The 20,622-nt window shown below is 47.5% G+C and overlaps 1 protein-coding gene across 7 annotated transcripts in view; it reads right to left on the bottom strand.

The window, feature by feature from the left end:
- Positions 1-5,224: 5,224 nt before the first annotated feature.
- EWSR1 (EWS RNA binding protein 1) overlaps positions 5,225-20,622 on the bottom strand; it is a 38,046-nt gene continuing 22,648 nt past the window's right edge. For 2 of the 7 annotated variants that reach the window (XM_006147892.3, XM_006147893.3), the window contains 11 exons: positions 19,787-19,998; positions 18,589-18,769; positions 15,751-15,788; positions 15,188-15,220; positions 14,794-14,912; positions 8,705-8,834; positions 7,155-7,277; positions 6,472-6,634; positions 6,080-6,177; positions 5,575-5,827; positions 5,225-5,439 (listed from right to left, as the gene is read on the bottom strand). In XM_006147892.3, the coding sequence (XP_006147954.1) occupies positions 5,400-5,439; positions 5,575-5,827; positions 6,080-6,177; positions 6,472-6,634; positions 7,155-7,277; positions 8,705-8,834; positions 14,794-14,912; positions 15,188-15,220; positions 15,751-15,788; positions 18,589-18,769; positions 19,787-19,998 (1,390 nt within the window). In that variant the 3' untranslated portion in view covers positions 5,225-5,399. Of the gene's footprint in view, positions 5,440-5,574; positions 5,828-6,079; positions 6,178-6,471; positions 6,635-7,154; positions 7,278-8,704; positions 8,835-14,793; positions 14,913-15,187; positions 15,221-15,750; positions 15,789-18,584; positions 18,770-19,786; positions 19,999-20,622 lie in introns of those variants that run through there. The other 5 variants (XM_014587618.2, XM_027771596.1, XM_027771597.1 and 2 more) reach the window with 4 other exon arrangements.

Genomic DNA, 20,622 nt, shown 5'->3' with positions numbered 1-20,622 from the left:
CCCCCCCCGGGTCTCCCCGGGCAGTGAGTGGAAGAGGGGCCGAGAGTCCCCAGAGCCACGACCAGCCCAGATGTCCCACCGCTACCGGGGCTAGTTCCCATTCCCGCGTCCACTCCTGGGGAGGACTTGGGGCCCTTTTACTCGTCCCTCCTCCCCCTAGAGTGGCCTCCTCCCGGGCTGGCGGTACGGCCTGTTCCCGAGACAAGTCAGGAAGCGATAGGGGCCGGGGGCTGCTAGGTCACCTCCGCCCGGGGGGACCTCCCCAGGCCAGATAACCGAGGCCCGCCGGCCGGCCCGGGATATGGGCCTCCTCCGCACAGTGCTGGCCTGGGAGTGACAGGCCCACCCAGCCTCTGCCCGCGTTCTCGCTTAAGGCTTATTGTTAACCCGAGGGTCTGGGACCCCTTTAAGGACACTGATAAGGTGGGGTGTGGAGGGGAGGCTAAGGCCGGCCGGCCGGGAGCCTGATGCTGGCCCTGGCCTGGGGTCTGGCCCGGAAAGAGAGGGAAGAGAGGGGATAAGAGGCCGCCTGGGTCGCCAGGCGCTGGAGGGTTAACCCTGTGGACTCTGCAAACTGCCAAGAAGGGACCAGGCAGGATCAGCGGGAAATCCTGCCCTGTGCAGTGCCCTGCTAGGCTAGCCAGGCCAGGCCTGTCCCCTGTCCAGCTGGCAGCCATGCTGCTCCAGAGGGCTGGTGGGGTGGCTTGGAGGGAAGCTGAACCACACAGCAGCCAATGCTCAAGCAGAACTTTAATAAAGCTCCTAGTGTGTGCATGCTCCTGTCATGCCCAAACTCAGGGCAGTGGATTGGAATATGACTGAAGAGGGACCGGGTTCACTGAAGGCCAGGGGATTCGGGGATTCGCGGATTCGCGGCGAGCCTATTGAGAGCCAGGTCTCTTGGTGCCAAGCTGTTCATGGTGGTTTCTGCCCTTGATACCCTGGGGGAGGCCCCTGGGCACCCTTCCCTCGGACCCTCCCTATCCCATGCAAGGGGGAGGAAGGCTGGCCTGTAGGTCATAGCACCCACTGCACGCTTTGAGCTCTAGAAGCCAAAAGCAGCACCACAGGGAACTTGTCTGGAGGGAGACAGCCCCGGGGTAAGTGCTGGGAGGACAGAGGTTAGGCGGGTAGCCAGGGCAGGAGTGTGGGTGTGCATTACGAGGCTGAGGCCACAGGGTTATCAAGGGTCAGGTGAGGGTGTGGAAGCCCTGGAGGGAGAGTTCCAGGCAGCAGGAACAGCCACTACAAAAGCCCTGAAGCAGGCACGTGCCTGCTGTGCTCAAGAAGAGTGTGGAAGGGAAACCAGCAGTTAGCGTAATAGCTATGTCGCTGGACTCCCACGTAGTCAACCGTGGTTCGCGTCCCAGACCCGGTGGCTTAAAACTCATGCCGGGCACGTGTGCATGCGTTCCCGAGAGGAGAATGGAGGAGAAGGGATTGTGGCGTGACCATCTTCCCTGGGGGGTGATTTCTCGCTTTCTGTCTCTATGTCTCTCTCCGTCTGTCTGGCGAGCGCTATAGCGAAAACCTCTCCAAAAAAAAAAAAAAAAAAAAGAGTGTGGAAGGGGTCAACTGCTGATTTGTTGGTTAAGGCAACCAAATCCCACATGGGGCTGCACGGTTCGATTCCCAGGTCCAGCAGCTTAAAAAGAACACCTGGTGGGACGAGATGGTATCATGGTACTGGACTCTCACATAGTCAACCATGGTTCAAGACCAGGGGCCGGCGGCTTAAAATTCATGCCAAGTATGCGTGCGTGTGTGCGTACCCAGAATCCCAAGAGGACAATGGAGAAGGGATTGCAGCATGGCCATTCCCCCTGGGGGGTGATCTTGCTTTCTGTCTCTCTGGTGAGCACATACACCCTATAGCAAAAATCTCTATAAAAATAAACGAACACTCACATGTGCGAGTGTGCCCAAAATCCTGAGAGGAGGGTGGAGAAGGGATTGCAGCGCGGCCATCCGCGGGGGGTGATTTCTTACCACCAGCCCTTGCCCCCCCGTCTCTGGCAAGCGCATGTGCCTTACAGCAAACTTAGAAAAAGAGAAGTGGGGCTGGGCCATCGTGAAGGGAGGTGGGGGACAAGGTTAGAGATCCGCAGAACAAGCAGGGCCTGTGGGGTGTGCTTCTTTTGAGGGACAAGGGAGCTATGGAGTGATGGGTTGATTTTAGGCCAGACTGCGTGAGAGGGAGTGCACTCCCTGATGGGACGAGATCCTTTAGCCTCTATATCTCTATCCCGTCAGGCTCCTAGGCAGTCACATTTGTGCCTGGCTGCACTATCTATTCCTCGTGAGAGATACACAGAGACAGAGACACAACACAGCACCCCTCACAGGGGCCAGATCCGGTGGTCCTTCCCCAGCCTCAACGCATCATGGACAGGCGTGCATCCTGGCATATTCAGGGAGGTCTCTGGACTTGAACCAGGAACTCTTCCATATGCATCAGTCTCACAGATCATTTAACTGCTGTGCCCGTCGACTGCCTCATGAATTCAGCCCAGGGGCGGTTGGCTCAGGTCTTACCAGGTCTCTGCTGGATCTCTTTGGTGCTGCTGAGAAAGCTGCTGATGTGAGCTGGGGAGAGGCCAGAGCCCCACGGGGAAGCCGATGGAGCAGGGCGGGGCTTGGGGGCTGACTGGCTCCTGGCTGTATTCTGAGAGCTGATGGCTCTTGCAGGAGAGCTGGGTGTGAGTGTGAGGACGGAGCCAATGACAACTCCTAGATTCCCAGATTTGGGGCTGAGCACTGGGAGGATGCAGCTGGAATATCTGGGGTCAGGTGTGGATGCTAAATAATTCTCAAAATTACCTGGCAAATTATACTTCGGTGTGTTTTCACTTTAGGGAAACTGAGGCTGCAAGGGCAAGGAGGAGTGGTAGCAGCCCTGCCGGACTCACTCCCTCCTGTACCTTGCCCTTCAGCACTCGCCACAGCAAGGGTAAGGGTCAGAGGGAACCTGATGGGCGTGACTAACCTGCCGTTGGTCAGGTGGGATGGGTAAGCTCCGGGTCTCTATTGCACCATTTGTAAAATGGAACAATAGTAGTGGAGATGTCAGTGTTGAGAATAATAGCATGACTCAGCTCAGATTGGTATGGCCCCAGGACAGAGCGAATGCCCACTAGGCTCTGGGAAGGAGGGGCTCGTGGCCGGGCTCACTCCTCCCTCTCTCCTCATGAGCTGTGGTCTGATCAGAGGCCCATTCTGGACCACAGGCCCCGATAATCTGATTGAGGACTTGTGGCAGCTGTGCTGTAGACCTCACTGGTGGGGCCAGACCCCCAGCCCAAGGCATAGAGGGCCTTAGCTTAGACTCTTCCTGTTTTGTGGCAGCCCAGGTCCCATGGGCCATCTCTGGGAAAGCCTTAGGCTCTTTGAGGCCTTCCATGTCCTTAGGATGAAGGGAAACTGCTGGAAGAAGAGGTTTGGGTGTGGGTGCCAAACCCACAGGCACACCCAGAGGGCGCCTCTGCGCAGAACGCTGTGGCTCCCATGCGGGCTCTGGGCCTGTGCACAGGGCAGGTTTACACCCACTGCTTGTGAGCAGCCCTGCATGACCTTGGCTGCAGCTCGAGGTCAGGTGATAGTCGTGGTCTGTAAGCAAAACCCTCGTGGGCAGGCTGTGGGACTGGTGCCAGGCAGCCTTGGGAGCCTGGGGCACTGGTTGGGTCCCCTTGCTAGGCTCAGCTGAGCCTCTGAGCACAGCCATGATAGGCCTCAACCTGCTGTCCAGATGAGGGTCTGACCCTGGCACCTGTTGGTCAGCTCCCGTCTGGCTGTGGGGCAGGTGTCCCCACAGCTGCCTCCTGGGGAATGTGGGTAGGCCTGCTTCCCACCTTGCTCACCTGTGCTGGCAGCAGGAGTGGGGACGGAAGGGGCAGTGGGAGCCTGTCCTCAGCTCCAGGCCCCTTCCTCCCTGTGGCCTGTCCACATGTGCGGTGTAGATCACAATCAGTCTCCCCAGTTGGGAGGCCTGTGCAGGTGGCCCGGGGCTGTGGTAAAAGTTTGGACTCAGGAGTGTGACCCACCAGGATCCAAGGAGGGTGCTGGATCGCGCCTTAGGACCTGTTCTGACTTTGCCACCTGCTTCTGCACTGCCCGGTAGCGGGTCTAGGCAGTGCTGGGTCCCACTTAGGGCTGGCTGCGGGTGGGGGCACCTCTGCTTGTCTCAGGGCTAACTGTGGGGGATGTGAGGGCAGGGGCACAGTCTCTGGAGAGACCACCCTAAACTCGCCTTGGCCCTCTGACAGACACGGGAGACGACCGCCTACCTCAGCGGCTAACCGAGTTAGGAATTCCAAGCCACTCACTGCAGGGCTGGCTAGGGCTGAGCTCCAGGATGGGCGCCTTGGCTGGCTCTGCCCACCCCCAAAGCTGCAGCATCCTTGCCCCTTGAACAGCACTGGTCTGCAGTGAGCCAGGATGGGCAGTGCAGCAGAGGTTGCCCACAAGGTCCAGCACAAGGCTGAGCACTGCCATGAGGTGTCCGGTTGTCACTCAAGTCTGAGCAGGGGTAGGGTGTGTCCAGTGAGGCGGTGTGAGGGGGGTGGGTTCTAAAAAAGCAGCAGTTCCCCCAAGTCCTTATGAGAGGGCAGGAAAATGGCCTGATGGCAGGAGGGGAGGGTGATCCACAGGTGGGAGGGCGAATGCAACTTCGTCCAGGGGATGACCTCGCAACGCCCTGCCAAGACCTGCAGTCGTGAGGTGCGGAGAAAGCAGCAGCACAGCCAGCCCACCTGCCACCTGAGAGGTGCTCACACCGTGTGGGGAGGGCGGGCCCACTCCCCAGACTGAGCAAGGGTAGAATTTATTCCCTGTGCTTCTTGTGGCCCTTACCAGTCTGTCCTTGACCTTTGGACACTGGGGGGGTCTTTTGTGATGGAAGGTGCACCAGACCTGGAGGGTTTCCATACCATGGCACTGACCTGGATGGCACCCCACCTCTCCTGGGGGCCAGAGTGGCACCAAGAGGACATGCACTGACTGCTGAACAGAGGCCGAGAAGGATGACTGTTTATAAACATTTGGAATTTTATTTAAAAAAAAAAAAAAAAACATCACAACCATGAACATCGTTACAGTTAGAGGCCCTCCGGGTTTCTCCACAATGATACTGAGCATGCTCACAAGGGTCTGGGTTCCCACTGTTAAGTCTTAGTTAAACAACCATCTTTAAAAGGAGGAAAAAAAAAAAAAAAAAAACTCGGCACACTACCATTTAACTTGTTTTAATGTTTCTTCACAAATGGTGAAAAATACTAAAGTACAGACAAGGAATAATCATAATGTTGTGGCCAACATTATAAATATGGAATTATAAATTTAAAACATTTTCTGGTTTAAAAAATAAATCTGGTAGTCAATGCAGCTCTGCGGGATCTTTGCGCCTAGTAGGGCCGGTCTCTGCGCTCCTGACGGTGCTCGCCTCTGTAAGGCAAGGATGGAGGGGGCTCCTGGTGAGACTGAGGAGGGCTCCCTGAGCTGACATCCCCCCATTCCTCCAACCACCTCAGGCCGGCCACTGCCCCCTCCCTGCCCTCGACAACATCCACCACCACGTACTTATCCATTTTTCCAGGTCCTCCACGTCCACCTCGTCTTCCTCCCATCTGCTCCATCAAAGGTCCAGGGGGCCCACCAGGGCCACCGCGTCTTCCTCCACCAAAGCCACCTCGGTCCATGCCCCGGCCACCACGGAAGCCACCTCTGTCACCACCACGGCCACCTCTGAACATTCCACCAGGGCCACCACGATCCATGAGGCCACCTCTTCCTCCCCTCATGCCACCAGGGCCGCCTCTTCCACGATCTCCACCTAAGATGAGGAAGGGAGAGGAAGGCCAGTCAGGGCAGGTGCAGAGGTGCTGCTGGACACGCTGCCGAGGCTGCTCAGGGGCTGCCACTTCCTAGAGCAGGAACAAAGCAGACAATCTCAACATCCGGGACAATTAGCAGTGCACCACAGCGACAGCTCAGGCTTGGGGTAGCAGTCTTTTAGCAAGCCCACGAAGTAACAAGAGGTTTAGCACCAGGAAGCTGAAGGGAGGCTCCCAAAACCTGTACCTACCCGGGGGTGGGAAGGGTGGCGGGAGGAAGCCTTCAGGCTTCGGGGCCTTACACTGGTTGCATTCTGTCCTCCAGGCGAAGTTCTGGTTTCCACAACCCCTGCATAAATTTATACCACAGCAAAAATTACCAATTGAACAAAGAAAGTGAAGAAGCAAAGACGACACCTGAGCAGGCACCACGCTCTCCCATCATCACTGGTCTCAGTCAATTTATCTACAGAAAATACTTCAGGGTCCTGGCCTTGGGCGGCAGTGCACCCCTAAGACCAGTGGAAGAGACTGGGACCTGGTTCTAAGGCAGATGGGGAATGGCTGATCAGTCCCACACCCTGTCATTCCTATTCTCCAGAGTGAGGCCTATACGCATCCATTTGCCAAGAGAAGTACATACGGATTGGGACACTGCCAGTCGCCGGCTCGATGCTGGACGTTTCCTCCTCCAGAGGGGTTCCCCCGGGAACCTCGGGGCCCTCTTGGAGGGAAGCCTCCTCTGTCTCCTCCACGGCCTCCCATGCGACCCATGGGACCTCCAGGACCTCCTGGGCCCCCTGGACCTGCAACAAGAAACACGGCAAATAGCATCATCTCTTTATAGCACCAGGTTTGCTGCTGAAATACTCAGCAAGCGCATAAACACCACTGGTGCGGCTCCCATCACCTGCACCACGCTGGTCCACTGGCCCAAGGGCCTGGGGCTCAGAAACCAGCTCCTTCCTAACAACTCCCAGGCCCTGGTCAGGGCCCTTCTGCTGTCATCACCTCTAGTCCCACAATCCCAACAGGGCAGACATCTTCATACAGATAAAACCAAAGCAGCATCAATGGCAGCCCGGGGTTGACACTTAGGAAGAGTGGGTCCTGGATCCACAGGGCCTCCCCACCTCATCAACCGTACTCCTAACTGATATAGTACTTACTGTGGGCTCCCAAGAGCCCAGAGTACAGGTTCAACACATTGTTTTTCCTATTTCTAATGGGCTGTCTTCACCCCAGTGATCAAGTTTCAGGGCAAGCAGCATACTAAAGAACTTCTACAGTAGCTCAAGGGATAGCTCAAAGTGTGTCTGGTAATACCTCCACGGAGCGGGGGCGGCATCCCTCTGCCCTCACGGGGTGGCATTCCACCTCTCATGCTGTTCATTGGAGGCTTCTTCCGGGCAAGAGAGACTTTAAGTTTGCTGCCTTGAAAATCTTTCCCTGGAACAAGATAACAGAACATCAGTGATAGTTATTTCCAATCTCCCACCTTCCCTTCTCTGATAGTGACTGTCCTCCCTTCCCACAGATGGCACCAAATTATCCAACTGGACCATCCCCAGGTGTGTCAAGCCTGCCCCGCCATATCGTCTCTAAGATCTATACTGACAAGGCCAGAAAAATACCCCCCACCTTTTGAGAGGTTTTTGCTATAGGGCTTGTGCGCTTGCCAGACAGACAGAGAAAGATAGACAGAAAGCGAGAAATCACCCCCCAGGGGGGATGGTCACGCGGCAATCCCTTCTCCTCCATTCTCCTCTCGGGATCCTGGGCACGCACGCACACGTGCCTGGCGTAAGGTTAAGCCACCAGGTCTGGGACTCGAACCGCGGTCGACTATATGGGAGTCCAGTGACATAGCCATTACACTAACTGCTGGTCCCCCAGAAAAATACTTTTGACTCTGTTGAAGTGAGACTCCAGTTTTAAGGTAAAAGGTTAAAAAAACCTCCACAAACACGAATACAAATTTGTACTTAAGTGAACATTGGCTAGAAAAGTTCGTTTTTTAGAGATAATTTTTCTTTAGGGTGTTTAAGCTTGCTGAAGAGACAGAGAGCAATCAGCCCCCAAGAGGATGGCCACACCTCAATTCCTTCTCCTTTTGGGATTCTGGGCAGGCATGTCTGGCATGAGTTTCAAGCTGCTAGGTCTGGGGTTCGAACCATAGTCGACTGTGTAAAAGTTCACTGCCTTAACCACTATGCCACCTGCTGGCCTCTCGATAGGTTCTTTTGTTTTTTTTTTGGGGGGGAGAGGATTTTGCTATAGGGCGCGTGAGCTCGCCAGACAGACAGACAGAGATGGAGAGACAGAAAGCGAGAAATCACACCCCAGGGGGAATGGCCACACAGCAATCCCTTCTCCTCCATTCTCCTCTTGGGATCTTGGGCACACACAGACACACGCCCGGCATGAGTTTTAAGCCACCGGGTCCGGGATTTGAACCGCGGTCGACTACATGGGAGTCCAGCAACACAGCCATTAAGCTAACTGCTGGTCCCATCAATAGGTTATTTTGAAGGATGTTCTGTTCTACCTGATAAACTGGTGCTTGGAGGAACTCTTACAGCTTTACCAAGGTGAATCTGTAATAAAGTCTGAAACCCCAACCAGGGCTAGGGACTGGGCCTTCACACAGCTGAAGGGAGACCAGGAAGTAGCTTCCCCTAGGAGCAGGTGGGTATTTTGCTCCTACAGGCTCTCAAGCTCCTCCAACTTACCATGCCCTACAGTGAAGCAGTGGGAGAGTACATCTGTCCCTTGTCCCTAGAACTACCTCAGAGAATGATGTTCTAACACATGTAAGTTGGTACAAGAAACATTTGCCTCAAGACCCTGTGTGTACCCCAGTGAGCACTTCATACCATCAAACCACTCCACAGCAGCCTTGGCGGTCGGTGGGTCTTCATAGGATACTGTGGCATCACCTTTGGGTTTTCCTGTCTCCTTGTCCAGGTAGATGTGGATCATGGGCTGCCCAGTTCTCTTGTTCATCTGGACATAGAATAGTACAGTAAGGCTATGGTAAGGATATATTAGTTTGGGAGAAAAAAATCCCTGAATCTTTAGAAAGCAGTAATTTTCCACACGTAGACATATTCAACAGCATGTTAAATCTATCTCTGGGTATTAACCTAAGTTCCAAAATAAGTGAGCAGTATCGGGCCCGCCCCTTCCCAAGAGGTCTTCTGGTGCCTGAGCACCCTCCTTGATCTTCCTATTTCCAAATAGGCACCCAATGCTTGCAGCCACCACTAGGAGCAGCCAGGCTTTGATACCATCATGTAAGATATGCCAAGCCTAAGGTAAGTACCCTTAAATCATTAAGTACAGAGGTCAGCCAATGGTATAGTTAAGTAGCTGGATCTCTCATGGCTGACTGCCCAATTTTAGTCCTGGACCAGCAGCTTGAGCAGCACACTGGGCATGTGCCCGTGTGAGCCCCAAATCCCAAGAGGAGTGACTGTAGTGTGGCCATCTCCCCTACCTGTGAATGCTTTTTCACTTCCCCCCTCTTCCCCTCCGTCTCTCTCCAGCAAATGCATAAGCCCCATAGCAAATTAAAAATACATATACAGTAAGTACAGTGTACAAGGCCGTGAGTGTCCTTCAGACTCTTGACAATGTCCTCCCACAGAGCCAATTTCTTAAGAGCTACAAAAAATGACCAAATGACTAATTTTCAGCTATTAGCTGGCTTGAATTCAGAGCCACACTGTTCAAACTTCTATCCTCACATATACTTCTTGTATTAAGTATGCAGCACACGATAGGGACCAGTAGTTAAGTGTAATGGCTATGTCCCGTGTAGTCAACTGTGGTTCGAGTCCTGGACCTGGTGGCTTTAACTCATGCTGGGCGCATGTGTGTGTATGTGCCCAAGATCCTGAGAGGAGAAAGGAGAAGGGATTGCGGTGTGGCCATTCCCCTTGGGGGATGATTTCTCACTTTCTGTCTCTCTCTCTGGTGAGCACATGTGCCCTATAGCAAAAACAAAAAACAAAAACCTCAACAATAACAAAAAAGTATGCACATGATAAAAGTCTACATATGCATTTCCTTATAAACTCAGTTAATACCTGACCTTGTTTACTGGGTTTTGAAAAGGGAAGCAGTCATGGCATAAATATACATATATCAATGTTTAAAAAATGGGTATGACGGGGCCATCTGTACCACCACTTAACCAGGTAGTACAATGATTAAGGCACTGGACTCCCGCATGGCCGACCAATTTTGAATCTTGGACTTGGCAGCTTGAAAAATCATGCTGGGGTACAAGCAACTGATATAATGGCTATGTTGCTGGACTCCCATGTAGTTGACTGCGGTTCGAGTCTCGGACCTAGTGGCTTAGACTCATGCCGGGTGCATGTGCATGCATGCCCAAGATCCCGAGTGGGAAATGGAGGAGAAGGGAATGTGGCGTGGCTATCCCCCCTGGAGTGCGATTTCTCACTGTCTCTGTCTCCCTGGCGCGGAATGGAGGACTATAGCGAAAACCTCTCAAAAACAGAGAGAGAGAGAGAGAGAGAGAGAGAGAAGAGGAGAAATCATGCTGGGCATGTGTGCATACATGTCTAAAATCCCAGGAGACTGGAGAAAGGACTGCGGTGTGGCTATTCCCTCTGGGGGATGACTTTTTACTTTCCCTCTCACTCTCTCTTCCCAGATGAGTACACAAGCCTATGGCAAAAGCCTTAAAAAAAGAAAAAAAAAGACACAATACATAAAGATAGAAAATTAGAAAATATTGACAAATTAAAGGTACAAATAATGGGGAAACTTAAAAAAGTGAAAGGGAGTAGAAAGGGAAGGACCCCCCGCCCCGAAGGCCATCCCACAATCCTCGCTCTATTCTGCTCTCAGGATTCTGGGCATGTTTACACATGCATCTGGGGTGTTTCTTTTTCTTTTTTTTTTCTTTTGGAAAGATTTTCGCTATAGGGCCCGTGCGCTCGCCAGACACAGAGAGAGAAAGCGAGAAGCACCCCCCAGGGGGGATGGTCGCGCCGCAATCCCTTCTCCTCCATTCTCCTCTCAGGATCTTGGGCACGCACGCACACGCGCCTGGCTTGAGTTTTAAGTCACCGGGTCTGGGACTTGAACAGCGGTCGACTACATGGGAGGTCCAGCGACATAGCTATTACACTAACTGCTGGTTCCCCCTGGGGTGTTTCTTAAGTCACTGGGTCTAGAACTGGAACCACACAGTCAGCCACGTGGGATCCAGCTGCCTAAACCACTATGCCACTAGCTGGGAAGGAAATTTTTTCCTCTGAAGTTCGCTATGGGGCATTTGTAATCATTGGAGAGAGGGAGAGAGTGAGAGAGACATCCTTCATCTCCTGGAAGGATGACCATAATGCAATCCCTTCACCCTCTTTTCAGGATTTTGGGCACACATGTACACAAGCTCTTGTATGAAACAAACAAACAAAAACACAGTGGGGGGGAACCAGCAGGTGGCGTGGTGGTTAAGGTGCTGGACACTCCCACATGATTGACCATAGTTCACGTCCCAGACCTGGTGCCTTGTTTTCTCACTTTCTCTCTCCCTCTCTGGGCAAATGAAAATAAGTAAGTAAAATTAAATGGTCCTTTAAAACAAAAACATACAAGTGTGTTTTTTAAGCCACCAGGTCTGAGACTTGAACTGTGATGCGGGCCAGGTGGGATCTAGTGCCTTAACGGTTATGCTATCTTCTGGCCCAAAAACTTAAAAAGAATAATTTATTATTAATTTGCTTGTTATAGGGCACACGTTATAGGGCTCTCTCTCTCAGCAGAGAGAGAGAGAGAGAGAATGAATGAATGTGTATGAAAAGTTAATTAAGTCACCAGGTCCAGGACTCAAACTGGGACTATCCATGTAGAAGTCTAGCACCTTAACCTCCTTGCCACCTGATGGTCCTAAACTTAAAAATTCTAAGACCTATCAGTATACGGTCTTTACTGAAGACCTAAACAAACAGAGATATAGTGTTCATGGAAGAAAAAATTACTCAGTACTATGAAATTAATTCCCAAATTGTTTTGTAAATTCAGTAAATTTAACTACAACAGGGTTTGAATATATGGGGCTCAGGCCAGCAGGTAGTATGGAGATTAAGGTGCTAGATTCTACAGGGTTGACAGTGTGGTTTGAGTCTCAGATCCAGCAGCTGGAAAATCATGCTGGGTACTCATGCCCAACATCTTGAGACTGAAGAAAATAATGTATTTAAAACAAACAGGCCAGGAAGTGGGAAAAGGTATCTGAAACATAGACAAGAATCAGCATTCAGACAGCACAAGGAAAAAATTGAAAATAGACAAACCTAATAAAAAGACAGATATTCATAGAAGAGGATATGCAATTAGAGCAACCTTATAAGCACCAAAAAGTGAATTAAATTTTAAATTTTCCTTTAAAATTTCTTCCATAACTAAGCAAAAGTCTTATGATTCCTAATTGTGGTGAGGCTGAGGTGAATGTGGCATACAGAATGCTGGCTGGAGTCTGAGTTGCCTTTGACCCAGTTCTCTTTCAGACATGACCAGAGTGCGAAGGAGGGGGGTGGGTGGGAAAGTGTTGTGTAACAATCTTAGGCCCTAAGGCAGGTAACGTTTCACCCAACTCTGGCTTGGTGGTGGGGTGGCCCTAGGCAAATCACTCAGCACTTCTGAACCAGATTTTTCTTTTCTAAAAGGAAAACAGAATCTACAAGGATGGTCTTCAGAATTCCCGAACATAATCCATGTGAGGTAATGTATATACAAGGGCACTTCAAGAAGTTCACAGAAGGGACCAGCAGGTGGTGTGGTGGTTAAGGTGCTGGACATTCCGACATGGCTGAACACGGTTCAAATCCTGGACCCGGCGGCTTGCTTTTTCACACTCTGTTCAAATTAAAAGATTCTTAAAAGGAAAAAAAAAAAAAAAAAAGCTCAAAGAAAAATGAAGTTAAAGCACACGTTTATTTTGGTGTAAAACATTTTTAAATCCCTGCAGTTTTTTCCCTTTTTTTTCTTCAAGAATTATTTAATTTTATTTATTCATTTATTCATTTTAATTTGACCAGAAAGACAGAGAGAGAAAGGGAAAGTAAGAAAGCAGGCCACCAGGTTGGGGATTTGAACTGTTGTTAGCCACGTGGGAGAGTCCAGAGCTTTAACCACTTTACCTGTTGGTCGCTGCCTGAAGTTTTTAAATAATGCACATTTTTCACGACCTTTTGGGAAGACTCTGTATAAATACCTAATTTTCCCAGCAACAGTAGACAGCACTCACTAATTCAGTGCCTGCAGCAGCTTTATAGAACTACCATGAATAACAAGAATCAACTGTACACACACAAAAGAACCTTGTCCACTGTGCACTAGGAGACATGTCTAAGAATGACCACTGTGCCAGTGTTTGTATAGCAAAACCTAATTGGTCTTAATCTGAATACTAGTATGGGCTCACAGTAAAGCACGAATTTATAAACAACATACATATTCTTGTGCAACTTGGAATGCGTTCTGTAGTAAAAACTAACTGAGGGCACAAGACAGAGGGCTAAGATCGGGGATTCCCCAGGCTGCAGACCTGGTATAAGTAAGTGTTAAACAAGTCAGTCATTACGTGAAGAGCAGCTGTAGTTAGTGAATATAGGACTCCCTACCTTTTGTGCTTCTGACCTATTCCTCACCTAGACAAGTCCATTTTTCTTTATCTTCCTCATCTAACTGACCACCCCGCCACTATTCCCGAAGCTCAGACCAAAACCTTTCAGTCAGGGACAGCAGGTGGCATGGCGGCTAAGGTGCTGGTTCCCACATGGCCAACAGTGCAGTTCAAGTTCTGGACCTGGAGGCTTGAAAATCATGCTGGGTGCATGTGTGCACCCAGAGAAGACTGGAGGAGAGAGGACTGTGGCATGGCCACCCCCCTGGGGGGATGATTTCTCACTTCTCTGGTGTGCACACATGCCCAACAGCAAAAACTTAAAACCTTCTCAACATACCAAACACTCGTCCCTGGAGCTCTGCCCTTACTGTTCACTCTGCTATGAGATGAAATGCTGTATGGCTCTACTCCTCTTGACCTCCGTGCTTTGTTTTTTTCTGCATAACACATCACCTAACACACGACTTTCACTTTTCCTGTATTTCTCTACATGAATGCCCAGTATGGTTCCTGTCTGTTCCCTAGTATATCCCAAGTGCTCAGAATGTTGCTGCTTTATAGTTGTGCTTCGTAATTCAGGTTCAAAAATACGTAAAAAAGGGGACCAGCAGTTAGCGTAATGGCTATGTTGCTGGACTCCCACATAGTCAACTGCGGTTTGAGACCCGGACCCGTGGCTTAAACTCATGCCAGGCGCGTGTGCATGCATGCCCAAGATCCCGAGAGGAGAATGGAGGAGAAGGGACTGTGGTGTGGCCATACCCCCTGGGGGGTGACTTCTCGCTTTCTGTCTCTTTATCTCTGTCTGGCAAGCGCAAGCACCCTACAGCAAAAATCTCTCAAGAAAAAAAATAAAAATAAAAATATGTAAAAAATAAAAAACATTACATAAGATATATTTTAGAGGTTGGAATAAAATTCAGGCTGGGGAAGGAGAGAAGAGACTCAATTGGGAAGAAATACGCTAAGTGTTTTAAAGATTCTCATAGGCTCTACTTCTTATACTAGGGGTTGATACAGAAATGCTCTTTATTTTTAAAACTCTACATGGCTTATTTATACTATGTATCTCACAATCGTGGTGTCTAAACATCAGTACTTAATTGTAAAAATTACCCTGTTTTATAAAGTGTGCTTAAAACTGTGATCAGCATTTTATTTCTGTGAAAAACAACCAATATAAGATGCCCAGGAAGAAATCAGGCAATTTAAGAAACAACTGTCAACATGAATTTAGTCTCTTTAAAACGTTCTGTGCTCTCAAGTTCTGCCAGATCACCTGATTATACTTTCACTTACCTTAACCACACCACATTGTTTAAAGAAGTCTGCCAGATCATCTAGAGTCACATTGTCATTTAATCCTTGTACATAAATTGCACTGTTGTCAGAGTCTTCATCCGGATCTATGGGTGGGCCTTAAGAAATCAAGACAGAAGGGGAGTTACTATGATGTATCTGCAGGGACTTCTTCAACTGGTCACCACTATCCAGTGGTATTTATTCAAATGAACTATCAACCATACTAATGCAAATGCCATGAAACTTCTGGGTTACTTCAGGGCGATTATGAGTAAAAGCTCACGACAGGCCCCGAACTGTCTCACGGTTCTATCAGACTACTGAACATCAGCATGCAGTTACTTCTGTGCTGCTCATTTTTAAACTATAAAGCTCAAGAATTCATAATTACCTAGATCAAGATCTGGTCCTTCATCCATGGGTCCTGCCAACCAGGAAAGATCATATAAAATACTGTTAGTGCACGTCTTGCAAGCTACAAACCTTACAAACACACATAGCTATCTACTACACCACCATTGGATGGGGACTCATTAAATTCAGAGTGACCCGCACTGCTAAGGTGGAGCAGTGCCTCTTTAACATTTGTGAAAGGTTCACTAGGGTTTGCTTTTTTCTTTGGTTTGCTTCTAAACCATTAACCAAATACACTTTCAATGCTTATGTGCCAAATTAGTGTTAAATTTAAGGCAAAAATTTTCCTCCGAATAAACCAAATCTTAAAAATGTATTCTCCCCCATATTACAGAAGCAGGTGCTCAATACTTCAAGTTACCCTTTGTTTTGTAACCATAGGTTAACCTTATTACCCCTAAGACAATGCCGGCAGTACCCATTAGTTTCTTGTATAGATCATTTTTAAACCATTTATGAAACTAATTAAAAAAATAGTTTTCTAAAAACTGACTGTATTTTTTTTTTAAACACTATCCATGGTAATACTCAAAAACTTACCACCAGGCTTATTGAAGCCACCTCGCTCTCCAGCGCTGCTGGGGGGATAAACGAAGAAATGAAGGCCTTTCCCTTTAAAAGCCAGTACCGCTCTGAGCCTGGGGGGGCTCGTGGGGAAGAAGGGCACTGGCTAAACACATCTCCAAACAATGCATCTCTCTTGTCACTATGCCTTTCTTCAGGGCAGCTTGCTCAAATTTCCTTAATATACAACCTTGCTTGTCTGATTGTACACACCAGTGTGGTTGGTTCCTTTCATTTCAGGGGCCGGTATTAATAGTGCAATACTTGGCCAATCAGGTAGAAAAAATAGATGACAAATACCACCCACCCCATCGACTGAAAAACAAGAGCTGGGAGTAGAGGAGGAGGAGGAAGTGGGCAACTGCTGTAACAAACCTTCCCATGTTCATAAAGGTGCACCCTCACCTCTCCCAGGGGAGAGCCAAAAGAAGCCCTGGGCTTCCTAACGAGTCACAGTATAATCATCATAAAGCAGGAAACAACCACATCAATATGCCTACAACACACATCAGAGGACGCATCCAGCCAGTCTTCAGCATTAAGCCATACATTTCAGGGCACTAAAGGATTTAACAACAGCTGTAAAAGGAGAATTTACAACAAATACCCAGGCTCCACGGACTGAGGGTGCAACTTTACAGACATATCAATTAAAAATAATGACTATAACAGTATAAAATTACATATTTCAAAAAGGGGAAGAGAAACATGAATCGGACCTTTTTAGGGGTTGTTTTGTATTTTTTAAATAAAGGCAGTTCCCCAGTGGGAGGCCCTGTTTTTTTTCTAACCAGTATTGCACCTTTAATACCTGAATTACAATTTCAAGCTGTTGCATGCAGCTTTGTTTCCTTTTTAAAAGTACACACCATAAAATGTTCTCTCTCTTTAAACACAAAGTTTACACTTTAATTTACACAATTCTAGAGTATTATACCTCCTCTGGTTCATTACCAAACAACAAGTATGCAGTTACCAAAGTTACAGAAGGATTCCATTTATACAATGAATACATTTTGTTAAAAATATTCTATGTATATTTTTCCTCTCCAAATGGACACCGTGTCTAGTCCCACTTTTCATTATGCTGCCGGCTGAGTACTGAGTACGGGTACTTTTTAAGTATTGAAGTGTATACAAGGCTCTCACTTTGTAACCTGTAGCATATAAATGCGACAAAGCATGTTAAAAAGTTTCCACGTTTAACAGCCAATGAAAATATCAAAATACTGAGGCAATGAAAAAGGGCATGTTAACAACATTGAGTGCCTTACCTGCAGAAGACACTGAAAACCATCACCACACCACAATAAAAAAGGGGAAGGGGGAAAATGCCCCTGTCCTGTCCCCACAGGTTCCAACAGACTGCTTCACAGTCTGCTGAAAAACCTATAGGGTAAGCCATGGTCTCTTCTATGGCTCCAGGAGAGACTTCTCATCCAGAAGAGGGGCCCCTCTACTAGCAAAGTCTAACAAAATCAGTAGAATCATTACTTCAGGAGTATGATAACAAATGAACTTGAAATTGTTTTTGCAACTGAAAAACACTAAGAATTCTAGGTGATTTGAGACGTGATGATAGTAATTTCAAGTGTCTATGTCTATTTTAAAACACCCATAAAGTGAAACCTTTATAATGGAATGATACTCTCCAAATCAGATTAATTTTACTTTGTACCAAATTATTTACAAATTTTTGTATGTTCTAAAACGACTGTTTCTCCCAATAAAGATTTCACTCAAGACTTTATTTTTCAAAGTTATGCAGAATTTGTAAATTAGCATTAACAGCTGTCACAGTAAAGAAATCTACTAATACAGAAGCTTAAAATAAACCTTTTGATCTATTTAATTTTGAAATCTGCAAAACACAATTTAGTTTTTCCCATTTTTCCCTGAACTAACCAGTGGTACAAAATCCAATTTATACTTAAATATATATATATTCTGCATAACTTTTTTTTTTTTTTTTTAAAAACTAGTTATATAGGGACAGAACACACACAGAACTAAGCCTTCTGGATTATGTTAACCACCAACATTATACACCTCACCTTCATCAAAGTACAGACACCGGAAAGGAAAGAGGGATGGGAGGAGGGAGGGAAAGGGCAGGCAGAGGTAGAAGGGTTATGTTATTGAGCTACACAAAGTTTTCTAAACCAGATTGTGCCATCAATCAAAATGGTCAAACCGATTTAGATTTTAAATCTTCAATGGGAAGTGATCTTATAGTTAAATACATTACTCTGCAAAAAGCTACTGAATTTTTCTGTGCTCAACCAAACTATCAGGTGCCCTCAGATCATACCTTAAGGGTTATGGGACCAAGATTTTTATCATTATGTTCAACAATACTAATTATAAACAGCAGTTGGGAAAAAACAGTATGGAAAACAGTTGAATTCCTTTTCTGCAGTACACACACCAGGTATTTCAAGACAACCATTCAGAAGCAATTAGTTTAATCCTAGGGCTGTTAGAAGGGTTGTGTGTGTTCCATCCCAAATTCATTACCCACAGAGGCTTTTCACCTCTGGAAACCACGAAGGGAACTGAAAGCTCTAGTTTCAAAGCCATTCTTTATTCTCCCCACCCCAACGAAACGAAATATACTGGCAGGAAAAAAAGTAAACTGCCACTTAATATATGCCACAAAGATGACATTTCCATGTTATAGAAGATGGCTTGGGCTCAACAGATTGTCCATGGAAATGTAGAAATAAATTTCTTATGTCTTTCAGTCCCTTCTTTCCATTGAAAATCCTATGGATGAAACAAAATTAGGTAAAAGGAGAAAAGGTTTGCTCTTACCCCATTCCACCGCGTCCTCCTCCCCGCCCACCTCTGCTCATGCCTCCACGATCAAATCCCCCTCTTCCCCTGCCCCGGTTATCAGGGCCACTCATGCTCCGGTTCTCTCCTGGTCCGGAAAATCCTCCAGACTCCTGCCCATAAACACCCATGCTACTGGGGTGGTCCTGTCGGAATGAACCTGAGGAAAGAGTCACATCTGTAAGCCACAGATCAGCATTTACACCACTGCCTGACATACTTTCTCCTGGAATCACAGAATTAACTGCAAGGCATTAGCCCATGCATCACATTCTTTACACCATAATAAAGCATCCCTTAACAAGCAGAGTAGGCTCTTTTAAGTGCAAGAAAACCTGCTGGTTCATTGAGGCTATAATAACCTTAGTTAGCCCAGAACACACCCTTTCCAAACAAACAAAACCCCTTGGTCAACACACAGTTTACATGCTAAGGTTCTGTATGCTAAGATGCCTCCAAAAGCAGCTTTTTACTGCACAAAAACAGAAGGAAAAAAACCCACACACAAAAAAAACAAAACAGCCATGTTTCTTAGGGCTTTAGCATGCTGCTAGGGGCTAGGCTCTATCAAATAGTTCTACTCTTTTACCAGCCTTAACAAAACATGCCCACAGAAGACTTAATTTAAAAAGAGCAACAATCCAGGAAGAAATTGAATTGTAAAGATAGTTGGAGGTTCCTGGGTCATTGAGGTTCCTGAGTTATTTCTACAAACTGCATGATACACAAATTTTCCTTGTGGCATGTTCTTTTTGTTTCAGGAATGTTAAAAACAAAAAACTCTCCAATTTTTATACTTGACCATCGGAATTATAGTGGCCTTCAGAAGTTGGATCCCCATTTTGTCTTAATGACTTAAGGTTGGCAGGCCATAAGAAGTGCCAACAAACTCACTGCATATAACTTCCCCAAGGAGAACAGGGCTAGCAGTCTAAAACATCTTTTCTGGTCAGTCACAGTATCTCTTTTCTTTTTTCGGCAATGCACTCTAACAACAATTAAATGGGAGAAAAACACTGAAGTCTTCACTGAAAGATTCAAGTTGTTGCTAAGATGTTATGCCCTAAAGATGCGTCCTTGATTCCAAAAGTAACCAACGGTAAAGAACATTCCCCATGGTCAGAAAACTCCAAACACAATCATTCTTATTATTTGGTTTTCTCTCTTAGCAACTCACTCTGCTGCCCGTAGCTGCTGCTCTGTTGGCTATATTGACTTGGAGCCTGGCTGTAGGATCCAGTTTGGGGGGGGTAACTAGTAGGAGGCTGCTGCCCATAGCTGCTTTGTTGACCATAGCTACTCTGCTGTCCATAGCTGCTCGGTTGCCCATAGGTGTTCTGCTGAGAGTAACTGCTCTGATCATAACTAGTCGGCTGTGTAGAGGAATAGCTGAAAGAAAGAAAAAAAACACTTTTTAGTAGACAGTAGGCTTGTTATATTTTCTAGTTGCCTGAATAAAGACACATCCACAGTATGACACAGACATTAATTATTTTTAAAAAGATTTAACTCCATTTGTTATTATTTATTTATTTTTATTTATATTTTTAATTTGACCAGAAAGAGACAGAGAGAAAAGGGAAAGCAAGAAAACAAGCCACCAGGTCTGAGACTTGAACCACAGCCGACCATGTGGAAATCTAATGGCTTTAACTACACCACCTGATGACCCCAACACAGACGTTCTTAAAAATGCAGACCAGGTCTGAGACTTGAACCACAGCCGACAAAAAAGGGCAGTCATTTTCTACCTATCAACAATCTAAATTTAGAAATAAATATTTTGATATTAAGAACAAAGGTTATTTATTTATTTATTTATCTGCTATAGGGTGCGTGCGCTCACCAGAAGACAGAGACAGCGAGAAATCACCCCCCCAGGGGGAGGATGGCCACGCCGCCATCCCTTCTCCTCTCGGGATCTTGGGCACAGACACACACGTGGGTCCAGAACTCGAACCACAGTCAACTACATGGGAGTTCAGCCACATAGCCTACGCTAACTGCTGGTCC

The sequence above is a fragment of the Tupaia chinensis genome, unplaced genomic scaffold, assembly GCF_000334495.1.
Source record: "Tupaia chinensis unplaced genomic scaffold, TupChi_1.0 Scaffold000226_1, whole genome shotgun sequence".
Taxonomy (NCBI): Eukaryota; Metazoa; Chordata; class Mammalia; order Scandentia; family Tupaiidae; genus Tupaia; species Tupaia belangeri.
This window is presented reverse-complemented; position numbering and strand designations above follow the sequence as displayed.